The sequence below is a fragment of the Dendropsophus ebraccatus genome, chromosome 5 (genome assembly GCF_027789765.1).
Source record: "Dendropsophus ebraccatus isolate aDenEbr1 chromosome 5, aDenEbr1.pat, whole genome shotgun sequence".
Taxonomy (NCBI): Eukaryota; Metazoa; Chordata; class Amphibia; order Anura; family Hylidae; genus Dendropsophus; species Dendropsophus ebraccatus.
The window spans coordinates 4,855,279-4,875,994 of record NC_091458.1 but is presented as its reverse complement, the minus strand read 5'-3'; the positions used below and the strand labels follow the sequence as shown (position 1 = coordinate 4,875,994).

The window sequence follows — 20,716 nt, the reverse complement described above, 5'->3', positions numbered from 1 at the left end:
CATTGATCGGCTTATCGTTGACTCTTCAACAATCAGGAACAAACTTTTCTACCATAGTTCATTCAGGTGATAATTTACCCATGTGAAAGACCCTTCAGGTTGTGATGTAAATTTCCAGTAGACATTAGCACCATTTCCTCTCAGTGGGAAAAAACCTTGGTAGCTGAGGGTCTTAAGCCATAAATCAGCAGGTGCAGAGGTAGGTCCTTGGGCATCTATTCCCCCCCCCCCCCCCAAAAAAAAAAGAATGATATCTGAAACTTACAGATTCGCAAACTACAGGGTTTTGAGAGGCTACGCTGTCTTTTTACTCTCGTCAATCCCTCAAATATGGAACATCTCAGAAACAAGATCTGTATCCATCTTCTCTGGACACAGATGTATCTGCGCTTGGTCAGGAGGAGTATTGAGTGAAGCTGTCAAAATGTTCAGGTTTAGCTACGTTATCTGGACCCGAACGCTCAGCGTTTGATTCAGCGTGACTGCAGAAGTTGTATGCTGCCCTAGGGTTGCCAGGAAAACATGACTAGTTTTCCTCATGCCAAATACTGTGTCATTTCCCCAATAATAAAACCTTCTGGAATGCTAAAATTGTACATGGTAAGAAGTGACCGACCTGTAAGGGTTGTAGTCCTGGCACTGATACTGGTTACTCGGCACATAAAGTTGGTAACAAGTTTACATGTGTTTTGTGTGCGGAGACGTCTCCTGCGGGATTGTGACGTTTCCTCTCACTTGTGTTTTATCTTCCTTGTGTAGGTTATCACTGATGTATTACATGATACAGAGGGGACACACAGGACATGGGAGACTTGCTACCACATTATATGAATTGTTATGTCTAGAAAACCCATTTTCAGAAACAGCAATAAGGAATAATAAGTGGGTGGGGGGGGGGGATTTAAGATCTCTATCTGTTTGTTTGCTTCCCCCCCCCCAATCGTCCACTACATACATGGCCGAGGTGGCAGACTGAGGGCAGGAAGTGACACTGGCCTGGACAACCTTCAGTTTAAGCAATCACTTGTTGTGGCAGCCCCCCTAGCACCCGTCATCCTCTACTATCACTTATATTTCAGTCCTCAGGTTTGCACTGGTTAGAACCATAATGCGACAATGTTATATGATTTTGCACGCCTGTGCTGAGATGATGGTGTTAGTAACAGATGCAATGATATCGTTATCTTAGGATAGATAGAATTTAAACATGCCTGTGATAAACATATGTCATTGTAGATTTATTAACCACATCTACTGGAAGTTTGTTCCAAGCATCTACTACTCTTTTAGTAAAGTAATATTTTCTCCCATTGCTTCAGATCTTTTCCCCAGTAAACTCTCTCTTTTTTTTTTTTTTTTTTTTTTTATACTAAAAGCCCTCCCCCAACCCTTATTTAGTTTTGTAACATATATAAAGGTTTCCATCATGCCCCCCCACCCTTATTTAGTTTTGTAACATATATAAAGGTTTCCATCATGCCCCCCCCCCCTTATTTCGTCCTGTAACATATGTAAAGGTTTCAATCATGTCCTCCTTTCTCTTCTTCCCTCCTGTAATATATATATAATATATATATATATATATATATATATATATATATATATATATATATAAATAATACTACTGTTCAAAAGTTTGGGGTCACCCAAACATTTCTGTGTTTTCCATTAAAAAAGTCACATTTCTTCACCATCGTACGTTGTGAAATGAATAGAAAATAGAGTCAAGACATTGACAAGGTTAGAAATACTGATTTGTATGTGAAATAACATTGTTCTTCCATCACACTTTGCTTCCGTCCCAGAATCCTCCTTTTGCAGTAATTCCAGCATTGCACACCTTTGGCATTCTAGCTATTAATCTGTTGGGGTAAGCTGGAGAAATTGCCCCCCACGCTTCTAGAAGCAGCTCCCACAAGTTGGATTGGTTGGATGGGCACTTCTGGCGTACCATACGGTCAAGCTGCTCCCACAACAGCTCAATGGGGTTCAGAACTGGTGACTGCGCTGGCCACTTCATTACGGATAGAATACCAGCTGCCTGCTTCTGCTGGAAATAGTTCTTGCACAATTTGGAGGTGTTTAGGGTCATTGTCCTGTTGTAGGATGAAATTGGCTCCAATCAAGCGCTGTCCACTGGGTATGGCATGGCGGTGCAGAGTGATCGCCTTCCTTATTCACAATCCCTATTACCCTGTACAAATCTCCCACCTTACCAGCACCAAAGCAACCCCAGACCATCACATGACCTCCACCATGTATAACAGATGGCGTCAGGCATTCTTCCAGCATCTTTTCATTTCTTCTGCGTCTCACAAACGTTCTTCTTTATGATCCAAACACCTCAAACTTGGATTCATCTGTCCACAACACTTTTTTTTTCCTGTCTTCCTCTGTCCAATGTCTGTGTTTTTTTGCTCATCTTAATCTTTTTCTTTTATTGGCCAGTCTCAGATATGGCTTTTTCTTTGCCACTCTGCCCTGAAGCCCAAAATCCGGCAGCCGCCTCTTCACTGTAGATGGTGACACTGGTGTTTTGCGGGTACTATTTAATGAAGATGCCAGTTGGGGACCTGTGAGGCGTCTGTTTCTCAAACTAGAGACTCTAATGTGCTTATCTTCTTGCTTAGTTGTGCAACGCGGCCTCCCACTTCTTTTTCTACTCTGGTTAGAGCCTGTTTGTGCTGTCCTCTGAAGGGAGTAGTACACACCGTTGTAGGAAATCTTCAATTTCTTAGCAGTTTCTCGCATGGAATAGCCTTCATTTCTAAAAACAAGAATAGACTGTCGAGTTTCAGATGAAAGTTCTCTTTTTCTGGCCATTTTGAGCGCTTAATTGACCCCACAAATGTGATGCTCCAGAAACTCAATCTGCTCAAAGGAAGGTCAGTTTTGTAGCTTCTGTAACGAGCTAGACTGTTTTCAGATGTGTGAACACGATTGCACAAGGGTTTTCTAATCATCAATTAGCCTTCTGAGCCAATGAGCAAACACATTGTACCATTAGAAGACTGGAGTGATAGTTGCTGGAAATGGGCCTCTATACACCTATGTAGATATTGCACCAAAAACCAGACATTTGCAGCTAGAATAGTCATTTACCACATTAGCAATGTATAGAGGGGATTTGTTTAAAATTAGGACTAGTTTAAAGTTATCTTCATTGAAAAGTACAGTGCTTTTCCTTCAAAAATAAGGACATTTCTATGTGACCCCAAACTTTTGAACGGTAGTGTGTGTGTATGTATGTATATGTGTGTATATATATATATATATATATATATATATATATATTTTCAGTGCATCCTCATGACAGCACCTACACATGAAGGATGTCACCTTTGACCCTATCAGGAACAGGAAACACAAAGAGGTTAAAAGGGCACTTCCCACCATTCCCCTCAGTGTTTTTCCTGTTCCTGACAGGATCAAGGAACACAGAGGTTACCTGTGATCCTGTGTGGTCACGGGTCCTGGGATGGGGCTTGTGGAACGGCCTAAGGGTCCTTCCCGGTATTAGCCTGTGTTGGTCGCATCTTCTGGGTGCCTCCGGTCCCCGCTCCCCCTGCGGAGCTCCGGGAGTTTATGCGGGGGGGCTACAAGACGCCGCAAAGCCCTCGGGTTCCATTGCGGCTCCCCTGTGGCGTTCCCCCTGGCGGTAGTAGAAACTTCTGTGCATATGGGCGCCGATGCGTGCACGTGTTACTGGCGCACGTTGATGACGTCACGCGGACGCCGGGGGAAGTCCTCAGCTACCCGGAAGTGAGGAGGCGGCGCGGCACCGCGATTTCGAATCTGAATTTGAATCTCTGCAGCTACAAGATCGGTAAGTAAAGCACTGTGTCCACTGTGTGAACTAAAGGCCATAATACGCTGGGAAATCCAGGCCTCTTTGGCCGGCTTGGTTCCTAATAACCCAGCTGTTACACCCTTGGCTCAGCCGGGGTCCCCCACTGTTTCAGATAGAGCTCCACCTGCTAAAAAACGTAAAGCATGGGCTATTTCAGAATCAGAATGTATAACCGAAAACAAAGATGATGATGATGATAATAATGATGATAATGTTGATGATGTGGTTATGGAGTCGTCTCAGGGTATTTCCCAGAAGGAACCAGGAAAATTCTGTTTCTCTTCTGAGGATACTGACACCTAAATTAAGGCGGTCAGATCTCTCATGGAATTAGATGATATTGAACAAACCCTTTCTGCGCAAGACGCAATGTTTGCCGGTTTAAAACCAAAAAAGAGAAAGGTTTTTCCAATACATCAAAACATTAAAGATCTAATTTTTTCTGAATGGAAGGAACCTGAGAAACGACTTCAAATTTCTAAGGAATTTAGATCGAGATTTGTTTTTGATGAAGCTGATTCTGAGTCATGGACTAATCTACCTAAAATTGATGTACAGGTGGCCAAAGTTGTCAAAAAAACTGATTTACCCTTTGAGGACGCTACTCAGTTAAAAGATTCTATGGACAGAAAGATGGAGGGTCTTCTACGCAAGTCCTGGGAAGCCTCCACGGCCATTCTAAACCCAAATATCGCTGCCACTAGTGTGGCTAGATCACTATATATATGGTTAGAACAGTTAGAAAATCATATGGCAGGCAAAACGTCGAAAGAAGAACTGTTAGCTACCATGCCTTTACTTAAAATGGCTGCAGGATTCTTGGCTGATGCTTCGGCAGAATCCGTGAGAATGGCAGCTAAATCAGCGGCCTTATCCAATGCCACAAGAAGAGCATTATGGGTGAAACATTGGCATGGGGATATTGCATCTAAAAATAAAGTCTGCCAAATTCCATTCCAGGGAAACCTTTTGTTCGGACTTGTACTGGAGGACATCCTAGAGAAGGCGGCTGACAGAAAGAAAGACTTTCCATACAAAAAGGCACAAAAGGATAAGAAACCTTTTCGTCCCTATACCCAGAAAAAGCAGGAGTATAAAGGAAAGGGAAAAAGTGGCAGATGGTCCTACCCTAAAGGAGGTAAGGGAAGAGGTTTCCTCCTCAACCCCTCCTCCGAAAATAAAGATAAATGACTGTGTTCAGGTGGGGGGACGACTTTCTCTCTTCACCACCAATTGGGAGAAAGTGACAAAAAATCAATTCATTCTAAACATCTTGAAAGAGGGGTATCTCATAGATTTCTCTACTCGTCCCCCCCCCCCCCCCAAAATTTCAGGTTACCCCATGTCAATCCCGCACTCTGAGGAATCGCTTAATGGAAGGGGTAGAAGATCTGATTCACCTAGGCGCAATTGTTCCAGTACCTCAGGAGGAAATCGGATTGGGGCATTATTCCAATCTATTCTTAGTCCCCAAACCCAACGGGACCTTCAGGACAATTATAAACTTAAAATACCTGAACAGATTCCTGAGGCCCAAAAAATTCAAGATGGAGACGATAAAAACAACTATTCCTCTGATACATCAGAACGCAGCCCTAGCAACAATAGACCTGAAGGACGCATACTTCCACGTCCCGATCCATACCTCTCACCAGAAATTCCTCAGATTTGCAGTGAAAACAGAGAACCAGACCCTACATTATCAATTCAGGTGCCTTCCATTCGGAATCTCATCCGCCCCATGGTTATTTACCAAGATTATGCTGGAAGTGGTGGCACATATGAGACAATGGGATATAACCATAATCCCCTACTTGGACAATCTACTTATTACTGCCCCCTCTCCCCTAATTCTAAACGCACACATTCAGGTTGTGGTAGAATGCCTTCAGGACCTGGGGTGGATAGTAAATTTTGCCAAGTCGGATTTGATTCCATCTTCCAGGAAGAAGTTCCTAGGAATGATCCTAGACTCTCGAGTCCAGATGACATTTCTTCCAGAAGAGAAAGTATGCTCTCTAACCTCAAAGTTAAGAGATTTCAGAAAGAAAACCATGACATCAATCAGAAACGCAATGTCCCTCTTAGGGCTGATGACATCCTGCATCCCTGCAGTGCCCTGGTGTCAACATCACACCCGAACTCTGCAAAAGAGCATTCTACAATGTTGGGACAGGTCTCCGTTGTCTCTGGACAAAAAGATGACGATCTCGCAAAAGGTGAAATCCTCTCTTATCTGGTGGATGGCAGAGAAGAACCTTGTAATAGGAATTCGGTGGAATCAAGAACCAACCATTCAGATTACCACGGATGCCAGCCTATGGGGTTGGGGAGCACATCTCATGGGCATCTATTTTCAGGGTCAGTGGAAAGAATCACAAACGTCAGTCATCAAACTACAGGGAATTGAGAGCAGTGCTAGAGGCACTGAAGAGTGCCGAATCATTCCTTATCCAGAAAGATATCAAAATATTTACAGACAATGCAACTGTGGTGGAATACCTGAGACATCAAGGAGGCACCAGATCATCCCAACTCCAATCCCTAGCAGAACAAATTTTATCCTGGGCAGAAAAGAAGGTGTCATCCATCTCAAAGGGACAGAGAATGTGGTGGCAGACTACTTAAGTCGTCACCAGGTTCTTCCAGGAGAATGGGAATTGAATTCCCAGATATTCTCCATGTTAGTAGACAGGTGGGGCTATCCAGAGGTTGACCTATTTGCCTCCAGAGCAAACAGAAAGGTAAAAACATTCTGCTCTTTGAACAATGAATAAAGGATAAAAGGCGTCCCTCACCAGCAGTGTATTCAGACCATCCGGCTTTTATTGCTGTGCGCAGGGGGAGCGGGGGAGACAAGGTGGGTGACCGCAGTTTCGCGGCTTAGTGCCGCTTTGACGAACCCTCATGTGACTGGTACGTCACTTCCTTTTATGTGTGCAACTTTATCAAACAATGTGAGTGACAAACAAACAAACATCCATTAAAATAAAGTACAAATTACACTGGCTAGCATATTCGGATACAGGGATTCATGCAATATTCACATCACTACGAGTATTAAGACCCAGGGCGCCAAGCGCATCATATTTAATAATAAGTTCAGTTTCTTTTTGAAGGAGCAACCGCTTTCTATCACCCCCACCTTTTGGGGGAGGGACAATACATAACCCAGCAAAATGTAACTGTGAGGAATCCCCATCATGTTCCTGCTGAATATGTCTGACCATGCGGGGGCTACCTTTCCCTGTCTGCACTGATCTGACATGCTCTGAGAATCTCCTCCACATGGGGCGGATGGTCTTCCCTATATAATATTTGCCACAGTTACAAATCAAAGCATATACCACATACTGGCTTTTGCATGTCATAAAGTCATTAACCACATGTTCATGGCCACCTAATTTAATGTATCTACCATTATTTAATGATCTACAGTAGTGGCAATGGCCACACTTAAAATTACCCTTCGCTGACCTGGATGTAAGCCATGACCTTTCTTTTTGTGGATTCTGTTTGTCAAGTCTCCCATGGACTAGTAGATCTTTAATGTTCTGAGTGCGTCTAAATGTCACTGTGGGGCGCTCAGCAATGTGTCCTCTTAGGTGTTCGTCCTGTTCTACAATGTGCAAGTTTTTGTAAATAGCGTTCTTAATGGTTCTCTCCAGGGGTGAATAATCAAATGTGAATACCACTCTTTTTTTATCTGCCTTGTGTTTTTTATTTACATGTATATTACGCTGTTTTGTTGTTGTGAGCAATTGGAGTCTGTTCACACTTGACGCCCTCTGGAGGCTCTCCCTAATTAGTTGTTGGGGATATCCTCTTTTTCTCAGTCGGTGGCTCAATTCCTCTGCCTGTTTGAATCGACTAGATCGGCCGATGGCCCTGGACGCACTTCAACAAGAATGGAGTTTCAAGCTTGCGTATGCTTTTCCCCCTCTACCGCTCATTCCAAAAGCTTTACAGAAGATACGGTCAGGTCAGACCACAGTAATCTTCATAGCTCCACTGTGGCCCAAGAGAGCATGGTACAGTCTGTTGAAGTCGCTGGCGGTTCAAGATCCAATCCTGCTCCCTCTTCAGGAAGATCTCTTGACCCAGGGCCCTCTACGTCATCAGAATCTAGCAAATCTACATTTAGCTGCTTGGCTTTTGAAAAGTCCCTCCTATCAGCCAAAGGCCTCTCGCCAAGAGTGGTAGAGACTCTCCTAAAAAACAAAAAAGAAGTCACCTCCTCCATCTATCTAAAACAATGGAAAAAATACCAATCATGGTGTGGTGACTTTCCTCCAGATATGCTACATCCAGATATCCCCAGGATCCTTGATTTCCTTCAAGACGGGCTGGACAAAGGCCTTTCTATCAACACTCTAAAAGTACAGGTTTCAGCGCTAGGTTGCATTTACGATACTCAAATCGCAGATCACAGATGGATCAGAAGGTTCTTTAAGGCTGTGGCAAGAATCAAACCAAACATCAAAAATCTTTCTCCCCCATGGGACTTAAATATAGTTTTATCTGGATTATCAAAGGAACCTTTTGAACCCCTAAATGAAGTCTCATTAAGATATCTCACACTCAAAACAGCTTTTTTGGTAGCCATTACCACAGCACGTAGGGTGGGAGAGATTCAAGCCTTAACAATCATGGAACCTTTCTGTACCATCTTAGATGATAGGATTGTATTTAAACTTAACCCAATTTTTCTTCCTAAAGTGGTTACAGATTTTCACAGATCGCAAGATATTGTGATACCATCCTTCTGTGACAACCCAAAAAATGAGAAAGAAGAAGCCTTTCACCATCTTGATGTTAAACGAGCCATCTTTCAGTACCTAGATACTACAAAAACCTGGAGAAAGGATGAAAACCTTCTTATACAGTTCCAAGGCCCAAACAAGAGCAAGAAAGCGACAAAAGCTTCCATTGCTCGATGGATTAAGATGGCAATCTGTGAAGCCTACACGTCTATGGGGAAGGATCCCCCTACAGGTGTTAAAGCACACTCTACAAGAGCTACGGCAGCTTCATGGGCAGCAAGATCAGCAGCCTCCCTCGAACAAATTTGTAAAGCAGCAACCTGGATCACAACCCAAGCACAGATTTGTGTATAAGGCCATAGAAATCAATGATTTGCATTGGACTCACAATGCAGAGGGAATAAACTAGTGTGTGAAAGTTTTATTATTTCTTGGGCCACTGTTACAGATTGGGGGGTACACCAGTACTGTGGGCGGCACTTTTGCTGTTAGGGTATCCATTACTGTGTGGGGCGCAATAAGAGAACACTACTTTTATGGGGGACATAGTCACCATTACTGGGTAACACACTATTTTGTGTTGGTGTAGTAATTGAAGCAGCAAACTGTAGAGATGTGTTGTAGCTAAAGGAACTCATCAGGATAGTTTTATTTCCTTCATCCCAAGAATGAAAAAAGTTAAGCCCTTTTTTTAAAGTAAATTTGGCGAACCTTGCTTGTTTGATCGGTCCAATGGCAATAAGCAAACACCTGGAGCTTTTCTGCTGCCCCTTGTGCTTTGAGACTCATGGCAGCCTTCCCGGTCCTGGAGTGGGTTGTGAGTCGCTGGGGTAAGATTGGGGAACCCAGGATAGGTTCAGGAAGCGCAAATACACTGCAACTCACCCACATGCACAAGCCCTAAATGTACACATAGGGCAGCATCTCCAGGCTCAGCAGTTTGCCTATCGGCTGGTAGAGACAGAGTTTTTTAGTCAGCTTGTCAGGCACTGGCACAGTTCAAAGAAACAGAAAGTGAATATGGTGGATCCTAATTTAGCATCCTTGTCTTCTCTATTTTTTGACAACACCGATTACTGGGTGTACACCCTCCTTACTTACGATCTGACACCACTAGCACCAGAGGACGTAGTTCTGTTGGCCAAAAAGCAGGGGAGAGAAGGGGTGGAGCAGGCGGCTTGTCAATGGGCAGGGGAACACTCCAAGGCCTTTGACAGTTTCATGGCACCCCAGCAAGACTATGCCACCGGTCCCCAGTCTAGACAGAGTAGGGGGTAGGCCTTTAGAAAGATAGGGAGGGAGTGGGAGTACTTTGATGACCATATCAAGGTATACAATCTGTTTGTAACTGCAGCTATATAGTATATGCCAGCCTCTTACACAGGGCAATTAGTATTGAGCTTGGATGTGACTGCAGTCATAAATGAAGAAATAAGAAAATATACTGGTCACACTAGTTTCTGGAGGTTGTGGTATACAATCTGTGGGTAACTGCAGCTATATAGTATATGCTACCATCTTTCACAGGGCAATTAGCAGTGAGCTTGGATGTGACTCACCACTTCTCCCCACCACTGATTCGAGTTTGAGTTTGACTTGGAGGTGCCGGGCTGCCCTGCCCCTAACGTGCTGTGAGAGCGGGTCATCAGTGCAGCTGATGGCATCAGCGCAAGCGCTGACAGGCTGACGTTTATTAATTTTCTTATTTCTTTATTTCTTATTGCAGTCATTTCCAAGATCACTGCTAATTACCCTGTGTGTTGTATTACCCTGTGTAATTAGCAGTGAGCTTGGTTGCGTGTGACAACGGTCGGCACCTGGTGGCAGCTCTGCAACTCGGCAGCCTAACACATTTACCATGCCTGGCCCACATCTTCAACTTAGTGTTGCTGAGGTCCATTAAAACGTACCCCAATTTGGCTGACTTGCTTACCAAGGTGCACCGCATCTGTGCGCATCTCTGCAAGTTAACCAGGGAAAGTTACCCCAACTGCTACAGTCAAATTCAAACTCAAAACAGCGGTGGGGGGAGAAGTGGGGAATCACATGATGCCGGGAATGTTACCCCAACTGCTACAGTCAAATTCAAACTCAAAACCGGTGGGGAGAGGTGGGGAGTCACATGATGCAGTCAATGCTACAGTCAAATTCAGAGTCAAATTCAATTTAGCATCCTTGTCTTGTCCATTTCGAACCATATTATGTGTTTATGTCATCTTACGGGTGTCCTCTGCCGTCCTTTCACCAGTACCTTCTACCTTCTTTGGATGTTGTAGCCGTTTTGAAGGCAGGAATGGCCAGGTCTTTTTAATAAAATTCCAGGGCGTCTTTAGAAGACTGTATTGTTATTCTTCGTCCCTACCTCCAAAGGGTATGAGGTGGGTAAGGCTAAATCTAGCCATATATTCAAAATAAAGTGTAGCTCACGCAAAAACTCTGACCGAGGTAACTAGACACAGACCCAATACCTGATGCGTCCAACAAAACCCTGAGTAAATAGAAACCAAAAAGTCTGTCCTCTAGGTCACAGATAATAATAGATACAAATTAATAATAAATTGGTTATTTACTGAATCAATATAATAAATCTGTACATTAAAACAGAGTTACTAATGAACAAAGAAAAAACTACATAAAATAATGGGATAACATAAATGAATTACCAGAAAAACAAAACAAAATAATTACAATTAAAAAAAATTAGCAAGATGAATTTTGGTGCACCTCTCATCACTCCAGTAGTTCGGGTCTCAGCAGCCTCGGTATCGGTGAGTGACAGCGGGGCTGTGATTGATGCCAAATGTTGGGGTGTATTTGCTTGAGTTTGTGGTTTTTCCAAACGTGTTTCAGAGTACCTCTCTACTCCTTCGTCAGTGGCTAAGAGAGACTATATAGAGTGACGATATGTGCCAAGACCCAACATGGACTATATATAAAAAACTGAGTCCAGTCCAGTTCTTACATAATTCCGATATATGTTATAAAAAGATGGAGGCCATTGTACCCCAAAACTCTTAGCCACTGACGAAGGAGTAGAGAGCGGTGGGGAGAAGTGGTGAGTCACATCCAAGCTCCCTGCTAATTGAACTAACTAACTACTACTTGAATTGAATTGAACTGAACTAACTACTACTTCCCCATCATTTGCCGGCTTTACTATCCATGATGGGAGTTGTATTCCATTGTTGTTTTTAAGGGTGATCTCTGCTCTCGCTTTTGCATTCTTGCTCATTCATTCACTAATTTATTAATATATTAGCACAAATATATTTTAACTAATTCATCTATGTTAATCCATTATTATATGCATTATTTTAAGTACATTATTTTGTTTTTTTTCTGGTAATTCATTTAGGTTATTTCATTATTTTATGTATTTTTTTTCTTTGTTCATTAGTAACTGTTTTAATGTAAGGATTTATTATATTGATTCAGTAAATAACCAATTTATTATTAATTTGTATCTATTATTATCTGACCTAGAGGACAGACTTTCTGTATTTTAAATCTAGCCATAATCCGGCTTTTTTTTTTTTTTTACTGGATCATTGTATTGTCCATCTTGGTCTGGGTCACTGGTGTCAGGCTCAGTTTTTGGGTGGTCCATATGCTACCTGTGTTTTAATGGTTCCCTGTGTCCTCACTGCCATGCTGTGTTAGGCTCAATTTTGGGGTGGTTCATATGCTACCTCTGTTTTAATGGTTCTGTGTCCTCACCGCCATGCTGTGTCAAGCAAAGTGTTTGGGTGGTTCATATGCTACCTGTGTTTGAATGGTACCCTGTGTTCTCACCGCCATGCTTTGTCAGGCTAAATTTTTTAGCACGTTGCCTTCAGTCGGTAACTTTAGGCGCAGCAGCACTGCCGTGGGTCAGCGCCAACAGGCAGTGCTCAAACTGCTGAGTAGCACCTTCTACCTTCCTTGGATGTTTTAGCCGTTTTGAAGGCAGAATTGACCAGGCCTTTCACCAGTACCTTCAACCTTCCTTGGATGTTATAGCCTTTTTGAAGGCAGGATTGACCAGGTCTTTTTAATAGACAGGCTACCGCACTTGCCTTCTCTTAGATACTCTTTAAAGGATTATAAGTGTATTTGTTCAAATTCTCTGGCCTCTTAAGAAGACTGTATTGTTGTTCTTCGTCCCTACCTCCAATGATATGCCTCTCACGCACAACTGCATGAGGGTGTGAGGCTAAATCTAGCCATAATCTGGCTATTTTAATTGGATGATTGTATTGTCCATTTTGGTCTGGGTCAGTTGTGTCAGGCTAAGTTTTTGGGTGGTCCATATGCTACCTGTGTTTGAATGGTTTCCTGTGTCCTCACTGCCATGCTGTGTCAGGCAAAATTTTGGGGTGGTTTATATGTTACCTGTGTTTTAATGGTTCTCTGTGTCCTCACCGCCATGCTGTGTCAGGCAAAGTGTTTGGGTGGTTCATCATATGCTACCTCTGTTTTAATGGTTTCCTGTGTTCTCACTGCCATGCTGTGTCAGGCTAAATTTTTGGGGTGGTTCATATGCTACCTCTCTTTTAATCCTTCGCTGTGTGATCACTGCTATACTGTTGCCCATAATTTGGCATAATAATGCGATTAGGTAGCCTCAGAGGCATCCATGCATGCTGCCCCTGCTGTTTCCTGTCCATTTCCGTGGTGTTTCCATCATTTTTCTGAGGTTGACAGGTTTTCACACGACCTTCCCTTTACCGAACTTGGGTCCCCTGCAAAAATGCTCGAGTTTCCCATTGACTTCAATGGGGTTCGTTACTCGAAAGGAGCACCCGAGTATTGGGAAATATTCGTCTTGAGTAACGAGCACCCGAGCATTTTAGTACTCGCTCATCACTAGTGGTAACACATTTCACTCCCTGGCTTGCTGTGATCTCCATCTAGGCAGCTCCTGGATGAAGATGATTGATAGCAGAAAAGTGCTGCAGGCTGCTCACTTTCCTGATCAGTGGGGGTCCCGGCAGTGAGACCTCCATCAATTAAAACTTTTGACATGTCCCTGTGACCAGAAAAAATTGAGTCCAGTAGCACCTAGAGATCCGAGGTAGCACTGCTGTCCATGATGCATGCTGGGAACCAAGAATATCAAACTAGATGGTCAATATACCAAAAGTATAGATAGTCCAACAATTGTGCAAATTCACAAGTTTATTGTCCAACCAAGTACAACACGACATAAAGAATTAGGTATCAACTATTTAAGACCATAGCAATGTTCGGGAGGTTATAATGTCATGCATAAAATTTGTACAAAAATTACAGAAAATCTTGCTTAAAGAGGTATTCTGTGCAAGGGGTATTTTTTGGTATATGGCCGGGGATGGGCTGTTTTAATGTAATAAAGCAAACTAACCTCCTTGTCTCCAGCCGTAATTTTGCTGCTCCATCCCCTGGTTCGTATGCTTCAGGGGCCGTGAGGTGGGACTGCATGGCTGCGGCCACTTATTGGCTAGGCGGATCTGCAGTGTCACGGCCTCTGCACCCAGAAGAACCAGGGGACGGAGCGGCAGGATTGTTGTGACGTTGGAGCCAGGGAGGTAAGTTTGCTTTATTACATTAAAACAGCCCATATACCAAAAAATACCTAAGCATATTTCTCATATGACATATTTGCTAAAAGGTCCGTTATAAGGCTTGCTTGAGTTGTCTGCATGTACTGTGGCCTGTTTTGGGCGTTGTGTCCTGACAGAACTGTGACCACATGTCAGCCTTGTGTTAGCAGCTTTCTACCCATTTCATAACTTTTCCACTAGCCCATCATGTCAAGTCTTATGTTTATCCGGCCAGATACTTTTAGTATCCGCATTCTGATCTCCTTGGTCCTTAGACCGTAAATCAGAGGGTTGATCAGGGCAGGGACGAGTAGGTAGATGGCAGTGAGAAGATTGTGTATGTCTTGAGACACTGATCGGGACACCCTGTAGACCATAGATGATGACAGCCGGAAGAAGTAGACAATTAGGATGACCAGGATGTGTGTCCCACATGTATGTAGAGACTTGTGTCTTGCAGCTCCGCTGGAGATGGTCAGTGCTACCCTTAGGATACTACCATAGGAGATGGAGAGGAAGCTCATGTCGATAATAAGGGAGAAGACTCTGAGGCTCAACCCCACCAGTTTGTTTTTGGTGATGTTGCTACAAGCCAGACCTAGCAGTGCCATGTGCTCACACGCAAAGTGGTTGATGACATTTGACTTGCAGAAATGTACCCGGGAGGCAAGGTAGATGACGGGACTTACAGTAAATACACTACGTACCAATGATGCAATAGTCAGGAGGATCACATTGTGCTTGGACATAATTTTGGAATAATGGAGCGGCCTGCAGATAGCAATATATCGATCCAATGCCATCATCAGCAGGACATTACAGTCCAGCAGGGTGGTGCAGTATATGAAGAACATCTGAATCAAACATCCAACCAGTGAGATGTGGTTTTGGTGGAAGAGGAACCCGAGGAGCATCTTAGGTACTATGGTGGTTGTGCTCAGGGTGTTCACAGCAGACATCAAGGAGATGAGAACATACATTGGAGCATGCAAGGCGCTCTTCACCCAAACTGTGTGGATGATCATGCCGTTGATGACCAGGATGACGAGATAGACTAGAGAGAACGGGATAAACAAGAGATGTCGAGATTCATGGATGCCGGGGAATCCCAACAAAATGAAGTCTCGATGAGAGTAATGCAGCATAGTTTTGTTTATGGCATCAGCCATTGCAGTAAATCCATTCAGAAGAACCAGTCACCTGTCAGGAGAAGAGGCATGAGTCCTAGGTCAGTTGTCACTTAGTTTTAGTGAAATAAGATCTTTTTATTTACAGTTGCAGAATTATTCATCCCCCAATTCTACATTCCTTTTATTTTCAAAATCTACTTAACTTCAGCTGTTTGCAAATATACAAGAACAAGTAAGTTTCTCAACACACCAGAACAAATAGTTCCTCCAAATTCCGCACTTGTAATGCAGTATCAGATTTTTTCAACCCACTGAATTAAATCCCTTAGGATTGCATGAGGTAAAGTGCTGGAGATTAGGGATGGGCGAAGTTACAGTAATAGCGAAGGTTTGATAGCATGTTAGAAATGTGACTAGAGAGTCAAGAGAGGGGTCCAAAAAGTCCCAAATAGATCGATTCACTTCTGATATTAAGACTATGGTCTAAGATTCCTTTCTAGAGATGTTCACCCTCAATTTTCTTGACTCAGAAACTCTTAACCTTCGATTCCATAGACTATTCTAAAGACCATCTTAAACTGCTTATCAATAGTTGCCTATCTCTTGAAAGAGAATATTTACATCCTGTAATATTGGCCATCCTGGAAAACTACATTCTACGATGTCTAGAAATGAAGGCGCAGGAGTTTATTCTCCTGCAGGTCTAGCTCTGAAACCTTTTTGGCAAATTAAGGAAATGTCTCCTGTACAGATTGTTCAGCCGTTCCTCAGGAGAAGCAGGATGGAGGCAATCAGATCTGTGATCTCCATTTTACAAAAAGGAAATTTAGTCACATTTAGTCAATTAGATTGATGTTTACCCTGCTATATACTGTATGTCTGCCTTATACAGATTATATATAGCTGTGCACCTAAGAGCTCATGAAGCTACCATTCACAGCTCCTTTATTTATATAGCTCCAACTTATTCTGCAGCTCTGTACATAGCTCAAAATGGTCCCTGTATCCATTAGGGCATACAGTCTAAATACGCAATCCACCTATCTGAATGTTTTGGGAGGAAACCAAGACAAACTTTCTTGAAGATTATAATAAACTGGAAAGGGCCAGCCTGTGTTCCATCAAGAACATAGAGATTCTTAGGGCTGGATAAGTGAATGAGTTTGTCAGAAACACCCTTCTCTACATGTGCAGGTAAGGACACATGAACGACTGCTGGTTGTTTGCACGGCCCTTCACTTTTATTACTGTCAGACACGTATCCCCTACTTCCACTGGGCATTGTGCAGACGACTGACCTGCATAAAGAAGATGATCAGCTTTCTGCTTTTTCCCATTGATCTGCTGATCGTTGACTCTAACTTTTGGGAACAAACCTTTCTACCAAAGTTAATTCAGGTCATAATTTACACATGTGAAAGACCCTTCAGGTCGTGTTGTAAATTTCCAAAAACATTCTTTCCATTTCTTCTTGGTGGGACATAACCTTGGTAGCTGGGGGTCTTAAGTAGGGATGATCGAACCTTGAGATTATGCAGGTTTGATCGAACTCGAACGTTCTCGAATCTGCAGCATTTGATTCCTGATGCCTTCCCGGTCCATGAGGAAGGAGGAGACAGCCCAAATACAAGCTGGAATTCCAGGATACAGCCTATTACCTAGTCTGTATCCCAGAATTCCAGGCTGTACTTGGGCTGTCTCCTCCTTCCTCACGGACTGGGAAGGCATCGGAAATCAAATGCTGCAGGTTCGAGAATGTTCGAGTTCGATCAAACCTGCAAAATCCCAAGGTTCGATCATCTCTAGTCTTAAGCCATAAATCAGCAAGTGCAGAGGTAGGTCCTCGCACCCTAGGACACTTACTTTCCCCCGAAAGAATGTTATCCGAAAGCTATGGATTCACAACCTACAGGGCTTTGAGAGGCTACGCTGTCTTTTTTTCTCTTGTTAATCACTCAACTGTCGTAACCTCTCATAAACATAAGATCCGGTATCCAGCTTCTCTGGACACAGATGTGTCTCAGCTTGGTTGGGAGGAAACCTCTCAAAATGTTCTGATTTAGCAATGTTATCCGAACTCGAATGCTCAGCATTTGATTCCCTACCGCTGCAGAAGTTGAATGTGAGGAAAACATGGATACAGCCATAGACCATAGACTGTATGAATGTTTTCCAGGACTCCATAGGATGGCATCTAACTTTTGCAGCCATGGTCAGTCTAATATAGAGCGTTTGGGTTTGGGAAACTGTCACATTCTGACAGGTTTGTTCAACAGTAGTTAGGAGGAATATACAGTGCAGGTCTGTGCTGTGTACATGAGCTTTAACCATCGACTAGTTTTCCTCATCACAAATACTGTGTCATTTCCCCAATAATAAAACATTCTGGAATGCTAAAATTGTACATGGTAAAAAAGTGACCGACCTGGGAGGGTTGTAGTCCCGGCATTGATGCTTGTTACTCGGCACATGAAGTCGGTAACAAGTTTATATGTGTTTTGTGTGCGGAGACGTCTCCTGCGGGATTGTGACGTTTCCTCTCACTTGTGTTTTATCTTCCCTGTGTAGGTTTTCACTGATGTATTACATGATACAGAGGGGACACACAGGACATGGGAGACTTGCTACCACATTATATGAATTGTTAGGTTTAGAAAACCCATTTTCATAAACAGCAATAAGGAATTATAAGTTGTAGGGGGACTTTAAGATCTTTTGGCAATGTACCTAGTGGAACATTGGGGGGAGGAAGAGGTGGCAGACTGTGGGCAGGGAGCGACACTGGCCTGGACAACTTCCAGTTTAAGCAATCACACGATGTGGCAGCCCCCCAGCACCCGTCGTCCTCTTCTATCACTTATATTTCAGTCCTTATGTCTGCACTGTTTAGCTAATAGAACCATAGTGCGACAGTATAACATCATTGTGCATGCCTATGCCGAGATAACAATGTTGGTAATAGATGCAATGATGTCATTATTGTTTTGTTGGCCTGCACGGTGGTCCTGTCCTGGCATCTCATAGGCTGGAGTCTATTTGTCATGGGAATGGGGCGAGGTAAGAGTAAGGTCCCTTTTACACATCAGTAACCCTGTCTGTAATGGCAGAACCACAACATACAGACAGGATTACGGATGTGTATGAGTAACCGCCTACGTTTGCCCTGACCCATTCATTCACATGGGTGATCAGTGCCACAACTACAGGCCTCACAATGGCTTGCCTGTTTTTTCCTTCAGCACGGATTACAACCCCAACACGGATGTGTGTATGGGGTCATCGAAATGAATGCAGAGAGAATAAATTGATGCGTGAAACGGGCTTTAAAGATTGGTGTGCACTAATCTGACACCAGTACTGTGGGTGGCACTTTAGCTGTTAGGGTAGCTATTACTGAAGGAAGTCATCGTGGTGTCCTGGGTCAAATGGAAAAGATGGGAAAAGTAAATGAGCAAACCGGGTTCGGGGTCGAGTCCATCCGAACCCGAATGATCGGCAGTTGATTAGCGGGGGCTGCTGAACTTGGATAAAGCTCTAAGGTTGTCTTGAAAACATGGATACAGCCAATGACTATATCCATGTTTTCCACATAGCCTTAGGGCTTTATCCAACTTCAGCAGCCACCGCTAATCAAATGGCAAAAGTTTGGGTTCAGATGGACTCGAGCATGCTCGAGGTTCGCTCTCTCTATGAACGACCCAAACCAGAGATGATGGCACCTGTGAGTCACTGGATGTAACTGTATTATATTCTCCATATAAGAGGAGTGATTATACCTTACAGAGTGCAGCACTGGTATCAAACCCTCTAGGCAGACTGATGGTATGGGATATACTAGTATTTGTGGTACAGTAGATATAGGTGGTCATGAGGTGGGGGCCAATGTTTATATATAATATACTGGAATGGTGTGGTGGTATTTAGCGATGGTCATTGATTAGGGTTAGTTGTAGTTCTTTCATCCTGAGAATGAAGCTTCTTTCCTGCGTGGTGATGCTCTGGGCCATTGGCAGAGCAGGAAAGTTCAGCCTTGTTTTTTTTTTTTTTTCAAGTAAGTTTGGACAACCTTGCTTAGATTAGTGCAATGACAATAAGGAGAGAACCCCTTTAATTTCACATCCCTCCCTATGACCAAAGTAACATTTATGGTGTGACTCCCTTGAGAATTGTCCTTTATGTTCAAGTTCCATGTTTCCTTTTGTTATACATCTTCCTCAGCCTGTTTCTGATCTCCGTCATCCAAAATCCATAGATTATTGGGTCAGCACTTGGTGGAATTGTAAAGTTTATGAGACTAATAAGGTTCTGAACATCAAGGGCTATGTGTGATGATATTCGGTACACGAGAGAGGAAGACAAAGCACAAGTCATTACCAGTATGGTGACCAGCAGGTATGCCCCACACGTCTGCCAGGCTTTCTCGCGCTCTCTTCCGACAATTGTCTTTCTCACAGAGCTCAGAATGCTCAGATAACAAGCCACGATACAGATCCCATCCATTGCCGTAACCAGGATCCTGACCCACAGCCCTGCAGCTTGTACCCTGGAGATATCTCCACACGCAAGGTTCAGGAGACTCATGTTCTCACAAGCAAAGTTGAAGATTATGTTGGATCTACAAAACTGAACTGTCAAGGCAAATAAAACAATCAGAGATGCCAAGAAGAGACTTCGGGCTAATCCATACAAGAGCAGCCATGCCAGTGTATGTGTAGTTACAATGTGGTGGTAACGTAGAGGCAGTATTATGGCTACATATCGGTCCAACCCCATCAGAACCAATAAATGAGACTCATAGCTGCCGGCTATATACATAAAGAACATTTGTATGAGGCAGCCGGGCAGTGTTATCTGGTTCACGTCAAATATTAATCCAAAGAGGAACTTTGGCATGATCATATTGGTGTATGTGATATTGGTGAAAAATAGAAGAGAGACGACAATGTACATGGGGATATGGAGAGTCTTGTCTGCCAGGATTGTATATGTTATGACTCCGTTACTCATCAGACTGATCAAGTAGATGAAGAGAAAAGGGAGGATGAGGGTGGATCTGTAGTGTGATACCCCAGGGAAGCCTTGGAGAATGAAAATCTGGTGTGAAAAACTAAGATTCACCCCTGCGTCCATTATGGTTTCTGGGAAAATGTTGTAAAATCTACAGAAGAAAAGGGAATCCATTAGGACCAAGGATGGACATACAGACAAACCACACAGCTGCTGTCGATAGAAGGCATAGTTCTGGTTGGGTCTATCCAGTTTGCTGTAAGGTGGTTAGATGAGAGGAACCGGCAATGATGGAATTATTGATGACACAGGTGATGGCAGGGATGAAGGAGAAGATGACGAACAGGAACAAACTACATAGAACTGACCCTAGCTAACTATTCCTAATCATTCCCTAGAGCTATC

The 20,716-nt window shown here is 43.3% G+C and overlaps 2 protein-coding genes across 2 annotated transcripts; both read right to left on the bottom strand.

Annotated features, from left to right (window-relative positions):
- Positions 1–14,371: 14,371 nt before the first annotated feature.
- On the bottom strand, positions 14,372–15,343 carry LOC138793967 (olfactory receptor 52K1-like). Its single transcript, XM_069972733.1, has one exon. It carries the CDS (start codon positions 15,341–15,343, stop codon positions 14,372–14,374), a length of 972 nt encoding a protein of 323 aa, XP_069828834.1.
- Positions 15,344–19,483: 4,140 nt separating this feature from the next.
- On the bottom strand, positions 19,484–20,434 carry LOC138793966 (olfactory receptor 52K1-like). Its single transcript, XM_069972732.1, has one exon. It carries the CDS (start codon positions 20,432–20,434, stop codon positions 19,484–19,486), a length of 951 nt encoding a protein of 316 aa, XP_069828833.1.
- Between the last annotated feature and the right edge of the window lie 282 nt (positions 20,435–20,716).

What these genes read in the sequence shown, in the direction of transcription:
- LOC138793967 (XM_069972733.1), bottom strand. Translation starts at nt 15,343, where the DNA reads ATGGCTGATGCCATAAACAAAACTATGCTGCATTACTCTCATCGAGAC.
- LOC138793966 (XM_069972732.1), bottom strand. Translation starts at nt 20,434, where the DNA reads ATGGACGCAGGGGTGAATCTTAGTTTTTCACACCAGATTTTCATTCTC.